This window comes from Palaemon carinicauda, chromosome 21 (assembly GCF_036898095.1).
Source record: "Palaemon carinicauda isolate YSFRI2023 chromosome 21, ASM3689809v2, whole genome shotgun sequence".
In the NCBI taxonomy this organism is placed as follows: Eukaryota; Metazoa; Arthropoda; class Malacostraca; order Decapoda; family Palaemonidae; genus Palaemon; species Palaemon carinicauda.
The window spans coordinates 28,648,560-28,676,059 of record NC_090745.1 but is presented as its reverse complement, the minus strand read 5'-3'; the positions used below and the strand labels follow the sequence as shown (position 1 = coordinate 28,676,059).

The 27,500-nt window shown below is 35.7% G+C and overlaps 2 protein-coding genes across 6 annotated transcripts in view; one reads left to right on the top strand and one right to left on the bottom strand.

The window, feature by feature from the left end:
• The window catches only part of LOC137615243 (excitatory amino acid transporter 3-like), a 1,014,688-nt gene that overhangs the window by 434,264 nt on the left and 552,924 nt on the right, over positions 1–27,500 (top strand). The gene's annotated exons all lie outside the window — the stretch shown is intronic.
• On the bottom strand, positions 6,073–25,608 carry LOC137615236 (uncharacterized). Of its 5 annotated transcripts, XM_068344938.1 has the most exons (4): positions 25,451–25,608; positions 22,710–23,183; positions 7,067–10,095; positions 6,073–6,964 (listed from the first exon to the last, which is right to left on the bottom strand). In XM_068344938.1, the coding sequence occupies exons 1-4, from the start codon at positions 25,596–25,598 to the stop codon at positions 6,440–6,442; spliced, it is 4,176 nt and encodes a 1,391-aa protein (XP_068201039.1). In that variant the 5' UTR covers positions 25,599–25,608; the 3' UTR covers positions 6,073–6,439. The 5 variants fall into 5 exon arrangements, with proteins under 5 accessions (XP_068201039.1, XP_068201038.1, XP_068201042.1 ...); XM_068344937.1 differs by having other exon boundaries at positions 6,073–10,095; XM_068344941.1 differs by lacking the exon at positions 25,451–25,608 and having other exon boundaries at positions 6,073–10,095; positions 22,705–22,843.

Below are 27,500 nucleotides of genomic sequence, written 5' to 3'. Positions count from 1 at the left end.
GAAGGCAGCCGATGCCTGATCTGATGCATCATTAAAGGTCGGTGTTCTGGGTCGGAGATCAAGCAAGTGCGTTTGGATGATTAGCGAGTCACTAAGGCATTCAACTTTGAATAGAAGAGATCAGAACATGAATACCAGCGTCTCTCTCTCTCTCTCTCTCTCTCTCTCTCTCTCTCTCTCTCTCTCTCTCTGGCAGAAAAAAGACAAAAACTGATTGTAATTACGTAAATAAAACAACTAAGAAATAAAAGGAACTTGCCATTATATTGAATTTTTGGCTCCATTCATTTTCCACACCCGTCTACGGGGGCTGGCTCTAGCGTCAGTTTGTCGCTTAGAATACTTTTTTGCTTAAGAGGGAAAAGACTGTTTTGAACAGGGAAGGTTATTAGAAGGACTACGTTGACACCGTCATTTAACAAAAAGAAAGAAAGAAAAACTTCAGTTGAGACAGCTATAATCTAGTAACGAAACAAGGAGAGAAAGAAAAGATCGTTAATCCTCTAAGGGAAAAGGACCGAAGGGTAGAAATGCTATTGCAAGAGGAGAAAACAAGACCCACAGAAAGACCTATTCCATAAGTCTTAAGAGGGAAGAAGTCGAATTAAGAAGCTACTTACTTGAGAGAATAGACGTTCCTGGCTACTTGGATCTATTTGCTGCCATGCCAACTATTAGGGTTATCTGTCGTACCAACCGTGTGTCACACGATCGTACATAGTAACGGCATTTCATTTTTTGTATGTATTATGCTTGTATCTTCGGTCTCCCCTCGCACTGATAGGAACCTGAAATAACATGTCTGTTTTTCTCACCGTTAACTGTTAACCGGTGAGCTTGTCGGTTGAACATTAAATTGCCTGTTATGTTTTGTATGCCCTTTTTTGCCTGGAGTTTATGTATATATAAACGGATGTTCTGTAATAAAGTTGACTCAGTTTAGCTCAGATGTTGCCTACTCACGTTATAGAAAGACACAAGGGAAGAGGGAAGTCGTGTGCCGTAATATTTATATATGGTAGAACATGTCGGAATTCAGCTTCCTCGAGTTGACTTCGCCAACGGCAAGACTTGGAATTTATGCTTTCCATTTCAATTTTCTCTTAAGTTATCAAAATAGAGTTTCGACTGGGTTCGTTAATTTCATTTTCTCTTTTTTATTGTATTGGTTAAATTCCCAGCCATGGTTATGAGAAAAAAACATGTGCTCATGTCTTGATCAAACTTTCCAAGTGATCTTTATTATTTCACCAAAGAACAAATTTACCTCATCATAAAGGATATACAGTGTCGCCATCTAGCAGTATATAAATATATAGCTAATAGAATCGATCATTCCCCCACTTGATCTCATATTACACCTTATTGACAGCAGATATATCTAAAACACACTTCTTTGAAAATAATAAATAACAGAATATGAATTTTATTAAGTTCACTGAACAAAGCGATTGACCTTTCATGCAGTCACGTTAGTTCCAGCTGGAAACAAATTTATTGAATTTTTTCAATTTAAATTTTATAGTTGGTTTAGTAAACATATATCTTACCGTATTTTCAGCTTCACATTACAATGTCAGCCATAATTATCTATCATCTTGATCATGGCATCTCCTCTTTTCACTGCCACATTGTTGCACCTTGTTCATCAGCCAGTTCAATAAAGTGTATCTCTGGTTTGAACGTTTCATCAAAGCACATAAATTTTGACTCATCATTTAGAATGTGCGTTGTAGCACTGCAATCTACGAATAGCATGTCTGGTTTTGGACTTGACTTTCATTTTCATATTGCAGCACACATAAATGAGTGATGATCACCTACAGTTTCATCTTTGACCGAACTGTTGATCCTCTCATTATACCCAGTTGCCCTTCCCTGACGTCTACATGTGTTAGTGGTAGTAGTAGAATTCTGACAGTTCAGGTACCATCTTCCTTAGGACTTGTTCGGGCAATTTGTAAAGAAATGTCCTGTTTCATTACACTTATAGCATGCCATGTTTCTCCAGTTAGCTACCTTCATAACATGATCATTACTTTCTCTCCTCCCACATGCTTCTCTATCTTCAAAACAGCGTAGGGCTGCTTTAAATTGTGTAAATGTCAGCCCTTTTCACTTCTAAGTAATAACTGCAAATGCTTTGTAATTGTCTGGTAAGCCTTATAGCACCATTGCTATCAGTAGACTATCACTAATTGTTTCACCTGTACTCTTCGGTGAAGTGGCCGCGGTTTCTGTTCGTATAATATAGTTTGTAACGATCTCGGTTTCCTCTTTGTTTAAAGATGTCAATTCTGTGTATAGTGATATGATGCGTGGCTTACTTGAACCAGCATGATGTTGTTTGAGGATCTTCAGTGCTTTCCTTCCATCGTCGATAGCATCCCTCATCACTACTGCCAGACTTGTCTCGTCAAGAAATTGAATAAGTTCAGTAAATGCTTCCCCATTTTTGTGTGTCAACTTCTTGATCTTCCGGCGAGCAGATAACAGCTTTCAACTTTCTCAGTTTCATGTATACAAGAAATTTCACTGACCACTGCTCAAATTTAGGTCCATCGCCATCAAAGTATAATCCAGTCCATTTATTTTGAGCGTTGGCCCCATAACCTGTTAGATTCCCGGCCTTCTTGTCTTGATCGAGCTTTCCAAGTGATCTTTTATTACGTCACCAAAGCACAGTTACCTCATCAAAAAGGATACACAGAGGTGCCATCTAGCAGCACATAAATAAGTAACAAATATATACGTTCATTCCAACAGTATTTACTCTTAGTTTTGGATAAGAGCACTTTCTTGGACATTTTTTATGTACGAGAGAGAGAGAGAGAGAGAGAGAGAGAGAGAGAGAGAGAGAGAGAGAGAGAGAGAGAGAGATTCAAGCTTTTTAACAATTTTGCTTTTGCAACAATTGAAGTGAAAAAAATTGACAACTTTTGGATGGATATCAGTCGATAATGCTCATATTTGTTCGAGTGAACTGGCTCTTATTGCCCACTCAAGCTTGATATCTCCATTTGGTTTATTTTATTGGAGTATTCTTAATACTTAAAGATTTTTGAGAGTCTGCAAAGCTCTGGTAGGGTTTCTAGTTTCAGTGTGTCTTTTTCTCTGAACTTAGCATAGAGGACATCGGATTTCTGATGTCGATTGTGGGCTGCAGTAGATCTCAAGCTGTGAGTTCTCTCTAGCTAAATGTTGGTTTTTAGGAACAGCCTATTTATATTGCATAGCCTATATATATATGTATATATATATATATATATATATATATATATATATATATATATATATATTATATATATACATATGTATGTATGTATTTATACTTAATAAATCAGCTGTTACTAGTTTAATGCAGAACAAATGCCTCAGACATGTTCATCCACTTGCATCTCTTAGTGGTCCTTTTATGCCTGGCTATACCCGCAATATTTTTTGGTTCATCAGTCCATCGTCTTTTCTTCCTTCCCCTGCTTCTTATTCAATCTATAGGGACCCATTCTGTATTCTTACTATCCATCTATTAACTGTCATTCTCATCAAATGTCCTGCCTATGTCCGTCTCTTTTCCTTCCATGTTGAAATATCCTCTACTTTAGTTTGTATTCATATCTATGTTGCTCTTTTTATGTCCGTGTTATTCCCATCATTATTCTTTCCATTGCCTTCTTGAGTTGTAACTAGCTTATGTTCTAAGGCTCTAAGTTTCTGATGCATAAGTTAATAACTGGTAGGATCATCTACTTTAATACTTTTTTCTTTAAAGAAAGTCGCATTTTACTATTCATAATCTCATTTTGTTTACCAAAAGCTACCCATCCCATGGTTATCCTATCCTTCTAATTTCGGTCTCTTGCCTTAGGGAAACATTTACTGTCTGTCGTAAGTATGTATATTTATTAACAATCTCCAGAAGTTCAATCATTTGTTGTTTCTCTGCATTTTCGTTAAACACACTCTTAGTTTTAATCATATTCATTTTTAGTCCGACACTTCCTTTTCTCTATTCGATTTTTCCATAATGATTTGCAATTCCTCCCATGATTCACTAAACAGAACTATGTCATTTGCAAGTCCTAAGTTGTTAAGTTATTTTTAATTAATGTTAATTCCTTCATTTACCCAATCTAAGTTCTTAAAAACTCCTAGTCATGCTGTGAATGATTTGGGAGAAATGGCGGTTTCTCGTGTAACTCTCTTGTCAATTGTAATTTCCTCACTATCTTTAAGTAGTTTTAGGATTGCTGTACTTCCTGTATATATATCTTAAAGAGTTCTAAACATTAGGTTTATCCATTCCTTAGTTTCACAGAAACAAAAGCTTTCTCATAGTGGTTTATCATACGCTAGTTAATTACATGGGTATAGTCAGTTGTTGAATACCTACTTCTAAAGCCTGCCTGCTCGTTTGGTTGACTATTAGGGGCCTAATATCTTTATAATTACTTGATGTATTACTGATAATAACAGTCGGGTGGTAATTTTTTTTTTTGTCTCACTTTTAGTGAATTAGTATAATGACAGTTTTTCTAAACTGTAGATATATAGCATTTTTGCGGACAGCGAGTTTTACTACTAAGAAATTTCCTCCGTCTCTTATGAAATCAATTGTTAGGGCATCTTCTTCTGCTTTGCCTCTTTTTAAGGTTTTCAACACTCATTACTTCTCATACTGTTACGTTTTGCACCAGCTCAGATGTTTCATTATTTCTTTTGTCATATTGAAATCTACAATTTATATCACTCCATGTCTTTTGATATTTCCGTTTTTATCTTATAAAGCAAATATATGTTTTCTTTTCATGAACCTGATGGTTCTTTCTATAGTGTTTCTTCAATTTTTATCTTCTGTTTACGAAGGCCTTTAGTTTTTAGTTTATTACTTTCGATAGTTCTGCTTAATTTATTTCATCTCTCGGATTTTACTCTCATTTTTCATCTTTTCTATATCAGGTTTTTTGTGTATTTTCTGATAGTTTTTCTTGATGTTGTACTGTAACTTTTCCACCTATCACTTATGATGATTCCAATAAAAATTTTGTTGAATTGCATTTTATTTCTTCTTTACTTGCTTACATTCCATCATGTTGCTGGGAGTACATGTTTTGTATTGCTTAACTAAATTCTTCAGATTTTTCTCCTTTTACAGGAGTGATTATTTTATTTCTTAAAATTCGTTTTTCTCTTTCTTTCCTTAGATATAGACAAATTCTACTTCTCACCATAATATGGTCACTTGATTCTCAACTTGTTCAACATCCTTAACTAAATTAACTTTTCCACTGAGAATAAAATCTATTTAGTTTTTCGTTTCTCCAATTGGGCATCTCCATGTCCATTTTCTATGTTGTTTTTATAAAAAAGGTATTTGAAAGGAGGGTCCTCAGTGTTCAGTATGCTTGTGTGTTTAGCTGGGTTCAACGCACTGCTGGTGAACCATCTGCGCCTTGGGTTCAATCACAATTCAGATGATTTAGTGATTACGATACCGATGGTGATTGTTCTTCAGTGGAATATTTTATAATAGAATAAGTCGGTCAAAACCTATGTTTTATATTTTAGTATGATGAATTCTTGAACAATTGGCATAGCAATGATATATATACAGTATGTATATATATATATATATATATATATATATATATATATATATATATATATATATATACTGTATATATATATGTGTGTGTGTATTTATATGTATATATATGTATATTATATATATATATATATATATATATATATATATATATATATGTTTATATATATATATATATATATATATATATGAGGAAAAAATAACACTATTGAAATAGGTATATATATATATATATATATATATATATATATATATATATATATGTATATGTATATATATACTTATACTGTTTATATATAGGTATATATGTGTATATATAGATATAATTATATGTATATATTATATATAAATATGTATATATATATGAATATATATATATATATATATATATATATATATATATATATATATATATATACTGTATATATATTGTATATATAGTACAGTATACATATATGAGGAGAAAATAACACCATTGAAATAGGTAGATTTTAAATTTACTAGAAAATTAATTTCGAATTGACGTTAATTTTTACATTTTTCAAAGTCAGAATTATATTTCTAGTGTTTATATCTTATCCAGACGTTTAATATGTCAAACTTATTTTTATATTTCATGTTATCACTCAGTTCGTATTCATCATGGATTTGTCAGTTACATATTCAATATTAAGGTCTACCAATTGATTGTAAAAAATTTTGTTTAAATTAACTTGTCAAGTGTTAAGTATTATATCTTAGCTCTTGCGTGTACGTAATAATCAAGGTGGAAAACAAGAAACCTATTAAACTATCAGTGAAGGAAATCTCATATGTATTAACTCCCATGTGCAACTAAGACATTTCTTCATCGCTACTTGGGAGTCCTTTACTAGCGGTCATATCAAATTCTATATCTTCTGTTATTTGATTCACTTCCATTGCGCTATCGTCCTCCACTGAGGTTTCTTTCATTTCTATCGACTGATGACTCATACTTTGAAAAGTATTCTTTCTTAAGGAGTTTTGGTAAATTTGGCAGTTAGATTTGTTTCTGATTGACAAATGGTGTATTATATTTAGTAATAAATACAGTATTCTATATCTTATTAGAAACCACGTTTTATTTTGTAATGGATATCTTACGTTTTGTAGTAGATAACGTATCCTGTTTTCCTTCTTTCCCATATTAAGCCGAATAAACATATGTAAAAGGTCAAGATTGTTTCCGTATGATAGTTTTCTTGTAAACTTCTTGTGTAGGGTTCTTTGGAAACGTTTGTTTACCCAACGGGGTGAGATGTTTATGAAGGATCCTATATTCAGATTAAACTTCGCCACTTTACAAAGGCCTTGACCTCGATATCCAGATTTCTTCAGGTATGTGTTCCTCATCTGTACTAGATTACAAACATGTAAAGCGTCTCTGTTATTTGTGGGTGGTTTTTTTCTTGAAAAATGTTTGCGACGGTTTCTGTGGAAATGTTTGTATTTCCAGATGGACGATTTGTGTCTGAAAATTGTACTTATCTTTTTTAGGCAGAACATTTCTTCTTCATGGGGATTTGTGGAAGTTTCACTAAACCATCCTGATTTGTTAAAGTGTATCAGACGCCTTATTCTATTTTCCCTTGCTTTCTTCCTCCTTTCTATTGGAACATAATGCAGTAGGGTGCCCCCCCTGGTTCTGTGTGGTTGCTTTCGTAGGGGAATCTTGTATATGCTTTTATGGAAATTGCAGCTGGTAGAGGATTTATTTATTAAATGTTGATTTCTACTTCTTGGGTTGAATGCTTCTACAATCTCGTCTTTAGTAGCAGATGCAAGTCCTTTACATGTTGCACCTAGATGTTCTAATTGAGGATGGTCATGTGATACCATATCAGCCCCTTGATAGTTTATTGGAAATGCCAAACCCCTGGTTATTTTCATGTTCCCATTAGCTAATTGTTTATTAGTTGCATTACTTAGATGTCTATTGACACAATGGTCTTGACTCTTATTGACTTTTCCTGAGCTTAGACTCGTTCCTGGCTCACCATTCATCGCCTCATTTGATTTGTTTGTAATAGTTTCGAAACCTTCTTTAATGATATTGATTTTGTGTTCAGCACTTGGTTGAACCATTTCCCTTCTTTGTTGATTTTCGTAGTTATAAATATCTTGCTTTTGAGTTTTGTTACTTTGTAGGACTTGAATATTGTCTGACTGAATTTGTGCCTGAGATGGGGGACTTTGTTGAAAGAGACCTTGGTTGATATATTTGGCAACATGACCTGGTTTGCCCTCCTCTTCAAAGACACATAGGTTGCTCTCCTGGTTAGAGACACATAGGTTTTCATTATGTCGAGAGAACCTTGGAGCGCTTTCTGGTCCAAAGACACCTAGTTTGCTGCCCCGGGTGATTTGAGGTAATTGGATTTTTGGCTGGCATAATTGGGCGACATTATCAACGACAGCAAGTTGGGATGCAGTTTCACGAGATCTATGGTTTTTGCTTGAGTCTTGAATAGTAAGGCTGGCTGTTTGACTGCAATCTTCTGATTGTTCAATCACAGATGTGGAAATATCTTGTAAAGTATTTTTACAATGGACATTTGTCCCCTCAGAAGGGTGGGTTTTGGGTGAAAGCAATTTAGATTTTTTTGACTTTCTAGTGGCCTTTTTTGTCTTATTTTCTGTATGAGTTTTTTGTACCAATGCCCTCTTGATCTCATCTTTATCAAATACATCCTCACTAACTGGTGGTGTGTTGGATACTGGTACTTTTCCAATTGTATTTTTGTGTTTACCGTCTTTGTTATACAATATCTCGGTACTTGATTTTGAATTAGTGTCACCTTTTGCCTGATGAGGTTCTTTCGTTGTTTCTTTTCCTTGAATCACCTCTTTGGTGCTATTTGGAGATTTTTTATAGTCGGTTTTTATCATCATGCCAAAGTCTGCTGTGTCTTGACCCACAGCACTTTGGTTTATGAGGATATCTTTTGAAAACTTTAGGTTTCCGTCTTCTTTTGTTATCATATCTGCTTCTGTACTTTCAGAATCAGCAGTTCTGTATGCATCAGTATCCTTCAAGATGCCCTCATTTTGATTTTGTGTCCCATGTGTATCCATTCCAGAAGGCTCCGTTAAGTTGACAGTATTGTGCTGCATTGAGTGCGGCATATTAATCATTGACTTTTTAGGATTCTCTTTTGATCGCATTGTTGTATTTCCTTCAACTAGATCCACTCTTAGTAAATGTTGTGCACTTTCCATGTGAGAGTCTCTTACTTTTGGTTCGTCATGTATTGAACTTTCATGCACGAAAGGCAATGCACCACTCTTACAAAAATTATTAGCTCCTGCTTCTTGATTAGTCGTAATCTTCTCAAAAGTCATCTCAGTCAGTATATTTTCTTGAGCATGTTTACAAGTTTTATTACTTATTTCATAATTTTCTTCCAGACAAAAGTTGTTATATCTTGTCGCTTCAAAGTCTCCTGCCACCTCTGATATTCTATTGGGGATTGCTTCATCAGATTTGGTTTCATTTTCAGTACTATATATATCTTCCTTTTTATCCTCAGCCTTTTGTAAAAGACTTTCTTTTTCCATTGGGTCGGTTTGAACACTACGTTTATTATTTTCAATACCCTCTGTGTCTTGACCCACAGCACTTGGGTTTATGAGGATATCTTTTGAAAACTTTAGGTTTCCGTCTTCTTTTGTTATCATATCTGCTTCTGTACTTTCAGAATCAGCAGTTCTGTATGCATCAGTATCCTTCAAGATGCCGTCATATTGATTTTGTGTCCCATGTGTATCCATTTCAGAAGGCTCCGTTAAGTTGACAGTATTGTGCTGCATTGAGTGCGGCATATTAATTATTGACTTTTTAGGATTCTCTTTTGATCGCATGGTTGTAATTATATTTCCTTCAATTGGATCCACTTTCAGTAAATGTTGTGCACTTTCCATGTGAGTCTCTCTTACTTTTGGTTCGTCATGTATTGAACTTTCATGCACGAAAGGCAATGCACCACTCTTACAAAAATTATTAGCTCCTGCTTCTTGATTAGTCATAGTCTTCTCAAAAGTCACCTCAGTCAGTATATTTTCTTGAGCATGTTTACAAGTTTTATTACTTATTTCATAATTTTCTTCCAGACAAAAGTTGTTATATTTTGTTGCTTCAAAGTCTCCTGCCACCTCTGATATTCTATTGGGGATTGCTTCATCAGATTTGGTTTCATTTTCAGTATTATATATAACTTCCTTTTTATCCTCAGCCTTTTGTAAAAGACTTTCTTTTTCCATTGGGTCGTTTTGAGCACTACTTTTACTATTTTCAATATCCTTTCCTTGTTCTTTTTCTAAAGGTAATTTTTGTTGTCCATTTCTTCTTCTTTTCATGATGTAAAAGGCTGCAACGCTGAGCACTGTGATGATAAGCAAGGTGATGATGATAAGCAAGGTAAGGCCAATGGTCAAACCAATCTTGCTGCTTGAGTGATGATCCCCTGTATCTGCAATATGTAAATTTCTCTGAGAAAACCTGAAATATTGATGGGTTATTGATGTTATGAAATAAGTACGTTCTTTAATAACTCAACTTTTCTGGCCTTTGACAAAGCACATCCTAAAATTTAGTTTCAAGATTGAAACATAATTTTAATGTTGTGCATAGACATGCTGCCTTAAATTTAACTTAAAATAATTTTGTTTCATTATGAATTACCATTAGAGGATATACATGAAAGTTACAAAGATTGTTTACTGAACTCACTCAGTCAAATGGCTTTTCTTACAGTAAAATGTGACCGAGATGGCTCACCTTTGATTAATGTGAACAAGAGGTTAAAAACTCGCTCACTCAAATAGCCTTTCTTAAAGTTAAATATGACTGATATGGCTCGCCTTTGGTTAATGTTGAAAAAAGATTAAGAACTCACTCACTTGGATAGCCTTTCTTACAGTTAATTGTGACCAAGATGACTCTTCTTTGGTTAATGTGAACAAGAGGTTAAGAACTCACTCAGTCTAATGGCTTTTCTTACAGTAAAATGTGACCGAGATGGCTCACCTTTGATTAATGTGAACAAGAGGTTAAAAACTCGCTCACTCAAATAGCCTTTCTTAAAGTTAAATATGACTGAGATGGCTCGCCTTTGGTTAATGTGGAAAAAAGGTTAAGAACTCACTCACTTGGATAGCCTTTCTTACAGTTAATTGTGACCAAGATGAGTCTTCTTTGGTTCACTCAAATATCCTTTCTTACAATTGAATATGACCGATATCGTTCGTATTTGGTCAATGTGAACAAGAGATTAAGAACTCTCACGCTCTGATAGCCTTTCTTACAGCTGAATATGACAGAAATGTCTTGTACATGGTTAGCCTGAACAAGAGGTTAATAACTCACTCACTGTAATTACCTTTCATACAGTTGAATGTGACTGAGATGACTCATCTTTGGTCAGTTTTAACAACAGGTTAAGAGCTCAGTCAATTTTCTTAACTTCCATGCAGTTGAATGACCTAGATGGCTCATCTTTGGTCAATGAGAACAAGAGGTAAAGAATTCAATCACTTTATTTACCTTCCATGCTGTAGAATGTGACTGAGATGGCTCGTCTTTGGCCAGTGTGAATAAGGGGTTAAAAACTTACTTTATTATCCTTACATGTGGTCTTTGGTCAATGTGAACAAAAGCTTATGGACTCATTCACTTGAATAGCTTTTCTTACAGTTGAATGTATCCGAGATGGGTCGTCTTTGGTCCCTGTGAACAAGGAGTTAGGAACTCGCTCACATAGCCTTTCTTACTGTTGAATGTTACTGATATGGCTCATCTTTGATTAATGTGAACAAGAGGTTAAGAACTCGCTCAAATATCCTTTCTTACAGTTGAATGTAACCGAAATGGCTCGCTATGTTCAATATGAACAAGAGGTTCAGAACACATTCACTCTGATGGGCTTTTTTTTACAGTTAAATGTGACTGAAATGGCTGGTTTTTGGTTAATGTGAACAAGAGCTTATGAACTATCTCGCTCAAATAGCCTTTCTTACAGTAAATATAACCGTGATGGGTCGTCTTTGGTCAATGTGAACAAAAGGTTAAGAACTTACACTGATAGCCTTTCTTACAGCCACCCGTTGAAATACTACCGCTAGAGAATTATGGGGTCTTTTGACTGGCCAGGTAGTACTACATTGGATCCTTCTCTCTGGTTGCAGTTCATTTTCCCTTTTGCCTACACACACAGCGAATAGTCTGGCCTATTCTTTACTTATTCTCCTCTGTCCTCATACACCTGGCAACACTGAGATTGCCAAACAATTCTTCTTCACCTAAGTGGTTACTGAACTGTAATTGTTCAGTGGCCACTTTCCTCTTGTTAAGGGTAGAAGAGAGACTCCAAAATCAAACCATTGTTCTCTAGTCGTGGGTAGTGCCATAGCGACTGTGCCATGGTCTTCCACTGTCTTGGGTTAGAGTTCTCTTGCTTGAGGGTACACTCGGGCACGCTGCCCTCTTGTTTCTCATTCCCTTGTTTTGTTAGTTTTTTTGTATTTTATATAGGAAATATTTATTTAAATGTTGCTCTTCTTAAAAATTTTATTTTTCCTTGTTTCCTTTCCTCACTGGGCTATTTTCCCTGTTGGAGCCCCTGGGCTTACAGCATCCTACTTTTCCAACTAGGGTTGTAGCTTAGCAAGTAATAATGTGACTGAAGTGACTCGTCTTTGGTCATTGTTTACAAGATGTTAAGAACACATTCACTTTAATAGCTTTTATCTCGGTCACATTCAACTGTAATAAAGAATATTAGAGAGAATGTGTTCTTGACCTCTCGTTACCATTCACCAAACACGAGCCATCTCAAACAATGTGAACATGAGGGTTGGAACTCACTCTAATAGCCTTTCTTTCAGTTAAATATGACAGAGATGGCTCGCCTTTGGTCAATGTGAAAAAGAGGTAAGAACACATTTACTATAATAGTCTTGATTACAGTTGAATGTGACCGAAATGAGCCATCTCGGCCACATTTAACTGTAATAAATGCAATTAAAGTGAATGAGTTCTTAACCTCATGTTCACATTGTACGAGCTGTCTCGTCGTTGGTGAATGATAACACGAGATTGAGAACATATTCACTCCTAATATCCTTTATTACAGTTGAATTTGGCTGAGATAAGACATCTCGATTACATTCAACTATAATCAAGGCTATTAGAATGAATGAAATTTTAAGCTCTTGTTCACATTGACTGAAATGGCTCGTCTTTGGTGAATGCGAACAAGAGTTTAAGAGCTCACTCACTCTAGTAGCCTTTCTAATAGTTGAATGTGACCAAGATGGTTTTTCTTTGATTAATGTGAATAAGAGGTTAAGAACTCACTAATTTGAATAGCCGTTCTTAAAGTTGACTGCGACAGAGATGTCTCATCTTTAGTTGATGTAAACAAGAGGTTAAGAACGCACTCAGCCAAATAGCCTTTCCTACGGCTGAGACCAAGATTATTATTATTATTGTTACTAGCCAAGCTACAACCCTAGTTTGAAAAGCGAGATGCTATAAGATTTTCTTTCAGTTGAATGTAACCGAGATGGCTCGCCTTTGGTTAATGTGAACAAACTCAAATATTCTTTTTTACAGTTTAAGATGACAGAGTTGGCTTGTCTTTGGTCAATATGAAAAAAAGGTTAAGAACTCGCTCAAATAACCTTTCTTACGGTTGAATGTGACCGAGATGGCTTGTCTTTTGAAAAGTTAACAAGAGGTTAAGAACTCGCTCCCTCACATAGCCTTTTTTACAGTTGAATGTTACTGAGATGGCTCATCTTTGGTTAATGTGAACAAGAGGTAAAGAACTTACTCATTCAAATAGCCTTTTTTACAGATGAATGTGACCGAGATGACTCGTCTATGGTCAATGGAAAAAAGATGTCAGAACTCATTCACTCTAGTAGCCTTTATTACAGATGAATGTGACCCAAAAGGGCTCGTCTTTGGTCAATGTGACCAAGAGGACAAGAACATAGTCACTCAAATAGCCTTTCTTACAGTTGAATGTTAAAGAGATGGCTCGGGTTTTGGACAATATGAACAAGAGGTTAAGAACTCGCTAACTCTTAATAGCTTTTCTGACAGTTGAATATGACCAAGATGGCTCAGCTTTGGTTAATTTGAACAAGAGATTACAAACACACTCGCTCTAATAGCCTATCTTTCTGTGAAATATGACCGAGATGGCTCGTGTTTGGTGAATGTGAACAAGAATTTAAGAACTAACTCACTCCAATATCCATTTTTATAGTTGAATGGAACCGAAATGGCTCGTCTTTGGTTCATGTGCACAAGAATTTAAGAACTCACTCTCTCTAATTGCCTTTTTTACAGTTGAGTGTGACCGAGATGGCTAGCCTTTGGTTAATGTACACAGGAGATTAAGAACTCACTCAATCTAATAGCCTTTCGTGCAGTTGAATATGACCCAGTTGGGTTGTCTTTGGTCAGTGTGAAAAAGAAGAGTTTAAGAACACACTCACTTTAATAGCCTTTCTAACTGTTAACTGTGACTGAGATGGCTCGTCTTTGGCCAATATGAACAAGAGGTTAAGAACTCGTTCACTTTAATAGCCTTTCTTACAGTTGAATTTGACCGACATGTCTCGTATGGTTAATATGAACAAGGGATAAAGAAATTGCTCACTTTATATACTTTCCATGCAGTTGAATGTGACAAGATATGGATCCTTTTTGGTCAATAAGAAGGGGTAAAGAACTCACTCACACTAATAACCTTTCTTATTGTTGAATGTGACTGACATTGCTCGTCTTTCGTCAATGTTAACCAAAGGTTAGGAACTCTTTCACTCAAATAGCCTTTCTTACAGTTGAATGTGACTGAGATGACTTTGTTCAATGTGAACAAGAGGTTAAGAATTCACTTTAATAGCCTTTCTTACAGTTAAATGTGATCGAAATGTTTCTTGTATGGTCAATATGAACAAGGGGTTAAGAACTCGCTCACTTTATTTACCTTCCATGCAGTTGAATGTTACCAAAAGGCTTGTCTTTGCTCAATGTGAGTTCGGAGTTAAGAAATCACTCACTTTATATAACCTCCATGTATTTGAATGTTACAAGAGATAGGTCATCTTTGGACAATATGAGGAAAGGGTTAAGAACACCCACTCTATTTACCTTTCTTATAGTTGAATGTGACTGAGATGGCTCATCTTCGGTCATTGTGAACAATAGGTTAAGAACTCACTCAATTTATTTACCTTCTATGCAGCTGAATGTTACCGAGAAGTCTCATCTTTGGTCAATGTGAACAAGGAGTTAAGAATTCACTCACTTCATTTACCTTCCAAGTGGTCGACTGTGACTGAGATGGCTCATCTTTAGTCAGTGTGAACAAGGTGTTAAGAACTCACTCACTTTATTTACCTACCATGTAGTTGAATGTGACCGGGAAGGCTTGTCTTTGGTCAGTATGAAGAAGAGGTTAAGAACAAGCTTACTTTATTTACCTTCCTTTCAATTGAATGTAACTGAGCCACTAAACTTTAATCATGAGAACAGGGGGATAAGAACTCATTCACTTTATTTTCCTTCAATAAAGTTGAATATGACCGAGATGGCTTGTCTTTGGTTAACATACACTAAGGGTTAAGAACTCACTTTCTTTATTTCCTTTCTATACAGTTGAATATGACAGAGATGGCTCGTATTTTGTTGTTGTGAACAAGAGGTTAAGAACTCTCATTCCAGCTGCTTTTTTACAGTTGAATATGACAAAGATGGCTCGTATATTGTCATTGTGAACAAGACTTCAAGAATTTACTCAATTTACTTAGCTTCCTTGCAGTTGAACGTGACTGAGATGGCTCATCTTTGGTCAATTTGGACAACGCGTTAAGCAATCACTCAGTTGAATGACAGAGATAGCTCGTCTTTGGTCAATGACAACAAGAGGTTATGAATTCACTCATTTTATTTATCATCTATGCAGTTGAATGTGACCGAGATGGCTCGTCTTTGTTCAATGGCAGCAAGAGGTTAAGAACGCATTCACTCAAATAGCTTTTTTTTTTTTACAGTGTAATATAACCGAGGCTGTTCGTCTTTGCTCAATGTGAACAAGAGCTTCAGAACTCGATCAAATTGCCTATCATTCCATTGCATGTGACTGAGATGGCTCATCTTTGGTCAATGTGAACAATGGGTTGAGAACTCACTCACTTTATTTACCTTCCATACAGTTGATTGTGACGAAGGTGGCTCTTCTTAGGTCATTGTAAACAAGCATTAATACCTTACTTTATTTACCTTCCATGCTTCTGAATGTGACAGAGATAGCTCATCTTTGATTAATGTGAACATGAGGTTAAGAAACCTTATTTACCTTTCATCCAGCTGAATGTGACTGAGATCGCTCATCGCTGGTCAATATTAACAACAGGTTAAGAACTTACTCAATTTACTCACCTTCCATGCAGTTGAATGTGACTGAGAGGGCTCATCTTTGGTCAATGTTAACAACTGGTTAAACTTGCTATATCTACTTACTCTACTCCTTGTACTTGAATGACCTAGATGGCTCGTCTTTGGTCAATGAGAACAAGAGATTAAGAAGTCAATCACTTTATTTACCTTCCATAAAGTTAAATGAGACTGAGATGGCTTTTCTTTGGTCAGTATGAACAAGATGTTAAGAACTTATTTACATTATTAACTCCACATGCAGTCTCTGGTTAATGTGAACAAGAGCTTAAAAACACATTCACTCAAATAGTTTTTTTTCAGTTTATTGTAACTGAAATGGCCCACTATGGTCAATATGAATAAGAGGTTTAGAACACATTCACTCTATTAGGGGTTTTTACACTTAAATGTGACTTAGATAGCTCGTGTTTGGTTAATGTGAACAAGAGGTTATGAACTCTTACTTAAATAGCCTTTCTTACAGCAATTGTGACCATTTTGACTCTTCTTTGGCCAATATGAAGAAGAGCTTAAGAACTCGATCACACTAATAGCCTTTCTTACAGTTGAATTTTACCAAATTGGGTCACCTTTGGTCATTGTGAACAAGATGTTAAAAACTCATTCTTAACCTCTTGTTCACATTGACCGAGATGGCACGACTTTGTTCAATGTGAACAAGAGGTTAAGAAGTCACTCAATCAAATAGTCTTTCTTACAGTTAAAGATGACCAAGATGACTCACTTTTGGTCAATATGAACAAGAGGTAAGAACACATTTACGCTAATAGTCTTAAATACAGTTGAATTTGATCGAAATGAGCCATTTCGGTCACATTCAACAGTAATTAAGGCTATTAGAGTGAGTGAGTTCTTAACCTCATGTTTACATTTTCCGAGATGGCTCTTCTTTGGTGAATGGTAGCAAGTGGTTAAGAACACGTTCACTCTAATATCTTTTTTAACAGTTGAATGTGACCGATATGAGTAATCTCGGTCACATTCAATTGTAATAAGGTATTTAGAGTAAATGAGTGTTTAACCTCTTGTTTGCATTGATTGAGACCATTGGTCTTTGGTGAATATGAACAAGTCTAAGACCTCACTCACTCTAGTAAATTCTCTTACAGTTAAATGTGGCCTAGATGGCTTTTCTTTGGTTAATGTGAACAAGAGGTTAAGAACTAGTTCACTCAAATAGCCTTTCTTAAAGTTAAATATGACGGAGATTGCTTCACTTGGATACTCTTAAGAAGAGGTTGAGAACACTTTCACTCTATTGGCTTTTCTTACTATTGAATGTGACCTAGATGGTTTGTCTTTGGTCAGTGTGAAAAAGAGTGAAGAACTCATTCACTCCAATAGCCTATTTTACAGTTGAATGTGCCCGAGATTGCTCGCCTTTGGTCAATGTGAAAGAGAGGTTAAGAACAGTTGAATGTGACGGAGATGGCTTCAGCTTTGAACAATGTTAATAAGAGGTTGAGAACACTCACTTGGTTGGCTTTTTTTTTACAGTTGAACTTGAGCGAGATGCCTTGTGTTTGGTCAATGTGAAAAAAAGAGTTGAGAACTCATTCACTCAATAACCTATTTTACAGTTGAATGTGCCGGAAATGGCTTGCCTTTGATCAGTGTGAGGAATATGTTAAGAATACATTCACTCAAATAGCCTATCATACAGTGGAATATGACAGAGATTGCTCGCCTTTGGTCAATGTGAAAAAGAGGTTAAGAACTCTCACTCAAATAGCCTATCTTACAGTTGAATGTGACGGAGATGGCTTTAGCTTTGAACAATGTTAAGAAGAGATTGAGAACACTCACTTAGTTGGCTTTTTTTACAGTTGAATTTGAGCGAGATGGCTTGTCTTTGGTCAATGTGAAAAAAGAGTTGAGAACTCATTCACTCAATAACCTATTTTACAGTTGAATGTGCCGGAAATGGCCTGCCTTTGATCAGTGTGAGGAATAGGTTAAGAACACATTCACTCAAATAGCCTATCATACAGTGGAATATGACAGAGATGTTTCGTGTTTTGTCAATGTGAACAAGGGGTTAAGAACTCTTTCACTTTATTTACCACCCATGTAGTTGAATTTGACTGAGATGGCTCATGGCTCATATTTGGTCATTGTGAACACAAGATTAAGAATTCATTCAATTTATTTACCTTCCTTGCAGGTGAATGTTACAGAGATGGTTCGTCTTTGCTCAGTGTGAACTGAGGGTGAGAAATCATTCACTTTATTTACATTTCGTGCAGTTGATTTTGACTGAGATGGCTCATCTTTGGTCAGTGTTAACAAGGTGTTAAGAACTCACTCATTTTTTTTACCTTCCATGCAGTTGAATGTGACCGAGAAGGCTCGTATTTGGTCAATATGAATAAGGTTAAGAACTTGCTCTCTATATCCACCTTCTCTGTTATTGAATGTAAACTGAGGCTGCTCGTCTTTAGTCAATGTGAACAAGGGGTTAGGAACTCCTTCACTTGAATAGCCTTTGTTACAGTTAAATGGTACGGATATGTCTCATGTTTGGTCATTGTTAACAAGAGGTGAAGAACTCTCTCACTCTAGTAAAATTTTTACAGTTGAATATCACGGAGATTAAGACCTCACTCACTTTATTTACCTTCCATGTATTTGAATGTGACTGAGATGGCTCATCTTTAGTCACTGTGAACAAGAGGTTAAGAACTCACTCAATTTATTTACCTTCCATGCAACTCAATTTATTTACCTTCCATGCAGCTGAATGTTACCGAGAAGGCTTATCTTTGGATAATGTGAACAAGATGTTAAGAACTCACTCACTTTACTTATCTACCATGTAGTTGAATGTGAGCGAGAAGGCTCGTCTTTGGTCAATGTGAAGAAGAGGTTAAGAACAAGCTTACTTTATCTACCTTCCTTGCAATTGCATGTAACTGAGGCCACTCGTCTTTAATCAATGAGAACAAGGGATAAGAACTCACTCACTTCATTTAAGTTCCATATAGTTGAATGTGACCGAAAATTCTCATCTCTGGTCAATGTGAACAAGAGGTTTAAACTCGTTCGCTTTGATAGCTTTTCTTATAATTGAATGTGACCGAGATGGCTCGTCTTTGGTCAATATGAACAAGAGGTTAAGAACTCATTTGCTAGAATAGCTTTTCTTATAGTTGAATGTGATCGAGATGGCTTTTTTTGGTTGGTTGATATGAAGAAGATCTTAAGAACTCCCTCAAATAGCCTATCTTTCCGTTGAATGTGACCGAGTTGGCTTGTCTTTGGTCAATGTGAACAAGGGGATTGAGAACTCACTTTATTCACCTTCCATACAGTGGAATGTATTTAGCAGTTGAATGTGACCAAGAAGGCTTGGGTTTGGACAATACGAAAAAGAGATTAAGAACTCCCTCATTCTAATATCTTCTCCGACACTTTTAATATGACTGAAATGGCTCGTCTTTGTTTAATGTAAACAAGAGGTTACGAACACACCCACTCTAATAGCCTTTCTTACTGTTGAATATGGCAAAGATAACTCATCTTTTGTGAATGTGAACAAGAGTTTTAAGAACTCACTCTCTCTAATAGCCATTCTTACAGTTGAATATGACTGATATTTGTCATCTTTGGTCAGTGTGAACAAGAGGTTAGGTATGCGCTCACTCTAATAACCTCTGTCACAGTTGGAGGTGACCTAGATAGCCCATATTTGTTTAATGTAAACAATTGGTTAAGAACTCATTCACTTTATTTACCATCCATGCAGCTAAATGTGACTGAGATGGCTCATCTTTACTTAATATGGACATGGGGTTAAGAACTCGCTCATTTTATTTACTTTTCATGTAGTAGAATGTAACTGAGATGGCTCATCTTTGATTAATGTGTACAAGGGGTTAAGAACTCACTAACTTTATTTAACTCCCATGCAGTTGAATGTGACAGAGATGTCTCGTCTTTGGTCAATGTGAACAATAGTTTAAGATATCTCTCGCTCTAATAGCTTCTCTCACACTTGAATGTGATGGAGATGGCTCATCTTTGGTTAATGTGCAAATTTGGTTAGGAAATCACTCACTCTTAATAGCCTTTCTTACAGTTGAATATGACTGAGATTTTTCATCTTTGGTCAGTGTGAACAATATGTTTACGCTCACTCCTATAACCTTTCTCGCAATTGGATGTAAATGAGATAGTCCATCTTTGGTCAATTTGAACAATTGGTTAAGAACTCATTCACTTTATTTATTACCTCCCATGCAGTTAAACGTGACCAAGAAGGCCCTTCTTTAGTTAATGTGAACAAGGAGCAAAGAGCCCACTCACTTTATTTACCTTCCATACACTTGAATGTGACCCCGATTGTTCGTCTTTGGTCAATACTAAGACGTGATTAAGAACTCACAAATTTTAATAACCTTCCTTACTGTTAAATGTGACCGAGATGACCCATCATTGGTCACTGTGAACAAGAGGTTAAGAACTCGCTCACTTTAATAACCAATTTTAAAGTGGATTCGGACCAAGATGGCTCATCTTTGGTCATTGTGAACCAAGTGTTAGGAACTCACTCAATTTACTTAACTTCCATGCAGCTGAATGTGACTGAAATGGCTCATCTTTTGTCAATGTGAACATGCGGTAAAGAACTCTCTCACTTTATTTACCTTTCTTGCAGTTGAATATGACTGAGATGGCTCATTTTTGCACAATGTGAATATGTGGTAAAGAACTCTCTCACTATATTTGCCTTTAATGCAGTTGAATATGACTGAGGTGTCTCGTCTTTGGTAAATGTGAACAAGGGGTTAATAGCTCACTCACTTGATTTAACTTCCATGCAGTTGAATGTAACCAATAGGGCTCGTCTTTGGTCAATGTGAACAAAAGGTTTAGAACTTATTCTCTCAAATAGCCTTATTTATAGTTGACTGTGACAGAGATGGCTCGTCTTTGGTCAATGTGAACAAGAAGTTAGGACCTTGCTCACTTTATTTACTCTCCATGCAAATAAATGTAACAGAGATGGCTTGTATGGTAAATGTGAAAAGAGGTTAAGAACTTATTCACTCATATAGCCTATATAACCTTTCCTACAGTTGATTGTGACTAATATGGTTCATATTTGGTCAATGTTAAAACGAGGTTAAGAATTTAATGACTCTAATAGCCTTTCTTATAGGTGAATATGACAGAGATGGCATGTATTTGCTCAGTGTGGACAAGGGGTTAAGAACTCTCTCAGAACTGCCTCATTTTATTTCTTTATGTGCTGTTAAATATGAACAAGGGGTTAAGAACTCACTCACTCAAATAGCCTTTCTTACAGTTGAATGTGATCGAGATGACTCTCCTTTGGTTATTGTGAACAAAATTTAAGAATTCATTCACTCAAATAGCCTTTCTTATAGTTGAATGTGACCGAGATGGCTCGCCTTTGGTCAATATGAACAAGCAGTTTTGAACTCTCTCACTCTGATAGCCTTCCTTACTGTTGAATATGACAGATTGCTCGTATTTGTTCAATGTGAACAAGAGGTTAAGAAATCTCTCACTCTGATAGCCTTCCTTACTGTTGAATATGACAGATTGCTCGTATTTGTTCAATGTGAACAAGAGGTTAAGAAATCTCTCACTCTGATAGCCTTCCTTACAGTTGAATATGTCAGAGATGGTTCGTATTTTGTCAAGGTAACCAAGAGATTAAGAACTCACTCTATTTACCTTCCATGCAGTTGAATGTGACTAAGATAGCTCGTCTTTGGTCGATGAGAACAAGGGGTTAAGAACTCTTAATTACCTTCCATGCAGTGGAATGAAACTGATACGAGCCATCTCGGTTACATTTAGCTGTATGGAAAGTAAATAAAGCGAATGAGTTCATTAACCTCTTGTTCACATTAACCACATACGAGACATTTTTGTCTAATTCAACTGTAAGAGAGGCTATTAGAGAGAGTGAGTTGTAACCTTTTATTGACATTGACCAAAGACAAGCCTTATCGGTCACATTCAACTGCATTGAGGGTAAATATTGTGAGTTCTTAAACCATTGTGAACAATAGGTTAAGAACTCACTCAAATAGCCTTTTTTATACTTAGATTTGACCGAGATGGCTTGCCTTTGGGTAATGTGAACAAGAGGTTAAGAACTCACTCACTCAACTATCTTCTCTTACAGTTAAATATGTCCGAGATAGCTTGTGTTTCGTCGATGTGAAAAATAGGTTAAGAACACATTCCCTTGACTATCCTTTCTTACAGTTAAATGTGACTGAGATAGCTCGTTTTTGGTTTATGTGAAAAAAGAGGTTAAGAACACATTCACTTGACTAGCCTTTCTTACAGTTAAATGTGACCGAGATAGCTCGTTTTTGGTCAATGTGAAAAAGAGGTTAAGAACGCGCTCACTTTATTTACCTTCCATGTGTAACTGAGAATGAAAAAGTGGTTAAGAACTCCCTCACTCTATTTACCGTCCTTGCAGTTAAATGTGACTGATAAGGCTCGTCTTTGGTCAATGTGAACAAGGGGTTAAGAACTCATTCATTCAAATAGCCTTACTTATTGTTGATTGTGACCGAGATAGGCCATGTTTAGTCAATGTGAACAAGAGGTTAAAACTCACTCTACCTTCCATGCAGTTGAATGTGACCGAGATAGCATGACTCTGGTCCATATGAACAAATGCCTTCTTGTAGTTTGATGCATCAAAGGTGAAGTGCACAATGGCAGAATCTGTGAAGACCACCTTTAGCTTATTTTTTTGCACGACCACTGTGAAGTTGATCCAGACATGGGTCTGGAGAGAATACACTTCTCTGGGAATCTTCACAACCTCGTCCTTGTATTTTCTGGACGAGTCCTCTCCCCTTCTACGTTCCTCTATCCCTGTCAGAGTGAAGAACCCCCCATCATCCTCTACATTCTCATGATATGTCAGCATGCCGGTTGTCTTGTCAAGCCAGTCTGTGAATCCAATGGAGAATCCACTCCATTGTAGAGAGTCGCTAAATAGGTAGATTCTTAGGCTCTCTTCTATGGAGATAGTTGGCGTAGAGGATGATTGGGCATCTCCGTCCTTCAGGTGGTAGACCGTACAGTCTCCTGGAAAGGATGACAAATTTACTTAACTGTTTTATTTTAGATTATAGCATAATTTGTTATATCTTATTAGTTTTAACTTCTCTTCCTTACTTTCAACACTAGTATATATATATATATATATATATATATATATATATATATATTTATATATATATATGTACTGTATATATGTGTATATATAATATATTTGTGTATATATGTGTATATGTTTATATATAGCCTATACGTGTATATATGCATATATATACATTATATATATATATATTATATATATATATATATATATATATATATATATATATATATATATATATATATATATATATATATAGATAGATACACACACACATAACATATATATATATATATATATATATATATATATATATATATATATATATATATCCATCTATGAGTAGAGATATCCTAAAGTAGTGAAAATGTTTGTTTATCGCCATGACTAGCAAAGTTGTACTGGTCAGGGCCAGTTATACTAGGTTGGTTTGCTGTGAGCAATCACACTAAAGTCTCTCACCGTCACCAACCCGCAATTGCCAGCGTTGTGATGAAATGGCCAAATCCTAAACATGAATAAGAACATGTCCCCACTCCCTTCACACATCTCCCTGTCCTTCACCTTCCTTCGTAATAATCTTTTGAATTATAGACTTTTCTTCAAGCCGCCTGCGTCTTTTGACTCATGAAATGTGTGGGTGCCCAGTCACATCTGAGCACCGTACCATAATTACCGTAAGAATTTTGAAGACAACTAAACTTTTAAAAATCTGAGATGCACCATTATTTTCTTTGGCTAAAATAGATTGAATATCTGAATCATATCAGTGTATATATTAGATTTTTTTCGTAATTATGATCATCTCTTGGTTTCAAATATTACCAGACTTTACCCTTTAACACACAGGACTAAGCGGTACTATACTAAGTAAGCTAACAGTTACAGCAGTCATCCTCTTTTTTTTTTTTTTTTTTTTTTTTTTTTTTTTTTTGTAGAGCACGATTCTACACAGTATTCTAGAAGTTTCATTCTGACTAAGGTAAGAAGTTAATGGAAAGACTTTCCCGACCGATTATTAGAAGTTCCTTAGTTTATTCAACCCTTATATTTTAATTTTAATTTTTTGGCTGCTCCTGTTCTGTAGTTAATTCTTTACTTTTAAGTTTGTGTTTCGCATTGGTATCCAAGTCGGGGTCCTTGACTTGTAGCACTGCTTTTCCAACCAGACTTTCTTCAACTTATTAATTTTAGAAAACATCTTGTCCTTTTATGTCCATCTCTCCTGAGTTCCTGAAGTTGTTCGAAATCTCTCCTTAACCTTTTTAATGTTTGTTTACCAGTAGCCTATTTTCTTTATTCTCATTAATTCCTCTATTTCGGTTTACCACTTTATTATTTTCTTTTATTTTCATTAACTCCTTTATTTTGGTCTTCCACTTTGCCCAATAGTCTTTATTCTCATTAACCCCTTTGCTTTTGTTCACCACTTTGACTAGTTTTTTATCTTAATTGGACGCGATTATCTTAGGACATTCCTATTTTATCGTCGACGACCATTGATAATGTGACGTCAGTTTGCAAACTTGTTAAAAAAATAAGTCTAGTTCAGCGGAGTTACTCCCATGAGAACAAAGAGGTATTATTAAACAAGAGATTAACCGGCCCAATGAGTCAAGCTTAAATCATACAAAGAGGTAACTAATTATTTTAAAGTTCCTGGTATTTCTTGAGGGGAAGAAAGCCATCATAGATCCAACATATGATATAGCCTGAACTTTTTATTGGATATTTTTTTGTTCATCTTGAAGGTTGTTGGACTGGAACTTACTGAGGTGTTAAGGGTGCGTTAAGTTATTTTCAAACCATTTATTAATACTAGAAAGGACAATGGTGGTAGTGATTTTGATGATAAAATTCATCATAAAATTAAACAGTGCCGAACTGTATGGTCCAAATTTCATGTATTTATTTATATTTCGAAGGTGTCGTATTCATCTTCATTATAATCGTATCATTATTAACATCTTTGTTTTTAATTATTATTATCATTATAAGATTATCATCATCATTATCATCATCATCATCATCATCACAATATTAAAAGTGTTAACTTTTGAGAAAAGTGACCCATTCATTGTTTAGTTGGCATCATCTCTGTTTTCGTTCATATGCTTGATACCTCTGTCTAAGCTGAGGATCCCAGAAGCAATGGAAATCAACGATGTCAGAGGAGTGTCTCGCCTGTGCTTACCTTCATAGCCTGCGGCTACGCTGCTGGATCCTTCTGTTGCACAAAGTTGGACTGCAAGCACGAGTGTCACAGAGGCTAAATCCAGGCACAAAGAACGGTGGAAGCCGTGAGAACTTCGCCACATTGTTGTGGCCAAGTCCGAACGCATACTATATAGGTGTTGGTGGTGCAGTGAAAGTTTGATAAGATCACTTTATCTCTTTATCAGATATCCCGTTTTTTTTTTCTTGCACCGCTAAGAACTTTAGCGTTCAATATGAAAGTATTGGGAATAGAAGAGTAGAGAAGTGCATTATTTAGATAGGGTAATTGTCCATGTGGTAATACAAAATATCGTTGATAATGCTATTTATATATATATATATATATATATATATATATATATATATATATATATATATATATATATAGTCCATGTGGTGATACAGAATGTGGTATTACAATATACAGTAGACAATACATATACATGTGTGTATATATCATCATCATCATCTTCTTCTTCTTCGCCAATAGATTTCGCTATTTGTTTCTATCTTTAGCTTTCTAAGTCAGTTCTTCTCCATTAAGCATCTACTTCACGCGTCATAGTCCTCAGCCATGTAGGCCTGGTTCTTTAAACTCCTTTTAGGTTCTTGGGGAGCCCAATTAAGTGTTTGGTGAGCTAATCTCTTTTGGGAATTGGGAAGAGCGTACCTAAACCATCTCCATCTACCCCTCACCATGATCTCATCGACATATGGCACTTAGTTTGGCCAGGGCACCAGCCGCCCGTTGAGATACTACCGCTAGAGAGTTAGGGGGTTCCTTTGACTGGCCAGACAGTATTACATTGGATCCTTCTCTCTGGTTACGGTTCTCTCCCTTTGCCTACACAGACACCGAATAATCTGGCCTATTCCTTACAGATTCTCCTCTGTCCTCATACACTTGACAACACTGAGATTACCAAACAATTCTTCTTTACACAAGGGATTAACTACGGCAATGTAATTGTTCAGTGGCTATTTTCCTCATGGTAAGGGTAGAAGAAACTCTTTAGCTATGGTAAGCAGCTCTTCTAGAAGAAGGACACCCCAAAATCAAACCATTGTTCTTTAGTCTAGGTTAGTGCTATAGCCGCTGTACTGTACCATGGTCTTCCACTGTCTTGGGTTAGAGTTTTCTTGCTTGAGGGTACACTCGGGCACACTGTTCTATCCAGTTTCTCTTCCTCTTGTTTTGTTGGAAGTTTTTATTGTTTATGTAGGAAATATTTATTTCAATATTGTTATTATTCTTAAAATATTTTATTTTTCCTTGTTTCCGTTCCTCACTGGGCTATTTTCCCTATTGGGCCCCCTGGGCTTATATTATCCTGCTTTTCCAACTAGGGTTGTAGCTTAGCATTTAATAAGAATAATAATAATAATAATAATAATAATAATAATAAGTAATCTCTTATAGTTTCATTTCTAAGCCTGTCATTTAACTCCCAATATCCTTCTGCGGGCTTTGTTCTCAGTTTTACAAAATCTGCTGGAGATTGTTTTATTCTCCTACCACGATTCGTGTCCAGACATAAACAACAACTTCAGTAAACTGATAAATAGCCTGATTTTTATATGTAATTTCAGACGATTTTATTTCCAATTTTTACTTTACATTACTATTGTCTGATTTGCTTTTTTTTCAATCTTTCATTAAATTCCAATTGTAAATACCTTGTATTAGTGATCACAGTTCCTAAATATTTAAATGATTCTACCTCATTAATCCTTTTTTCTTCCAGTGATATTTCATCTTCTATTGCGTATTCCGTTCTCATCATCTCTGTCTTTTTTCTATTTATCTTCAGTTCAACCTCGTGTCATATTTCATGCATTTTGGTAAGTAGGCATTGCAAATCCTTTGGCATTCTGCTAATAAGGACAGCGTCATCAGCATAATCTAGGTCAGCCAATTTCCTATTACCAATCCAGCTCAATCCTTCTCCACCATCCCCAATTGTTCTATTCATTACAAAAGCCTTGAGGAGGATAAATTACATTAGTGACAACATATTCCCTTGGAT

Bases quoted from the DNA above. Each gene is read 5' to 3' on its own strand.
- LOC137615236 (XM_068344937.1), bottom strand. From the start codon at position 25,598: ATGCGTTCGGACTTGGCCACAACAATGTGGCGAAGTTCTCACGGCTTC. The intron at 23,184-25,450 runs GTAAGCACAGGC...CATCCTTTCCAG, and splicing joins CGTAGCCGCAGGCTATGAAG to GAGACTGTACGGTCTACCAC. The intron at 10,096-22,709 runs GTAGAGTGAGTT...TACATATTGCAG, and splicing joins CACATTCAACTGCATGGAAG to ATACAGGGGATCATCACTCA.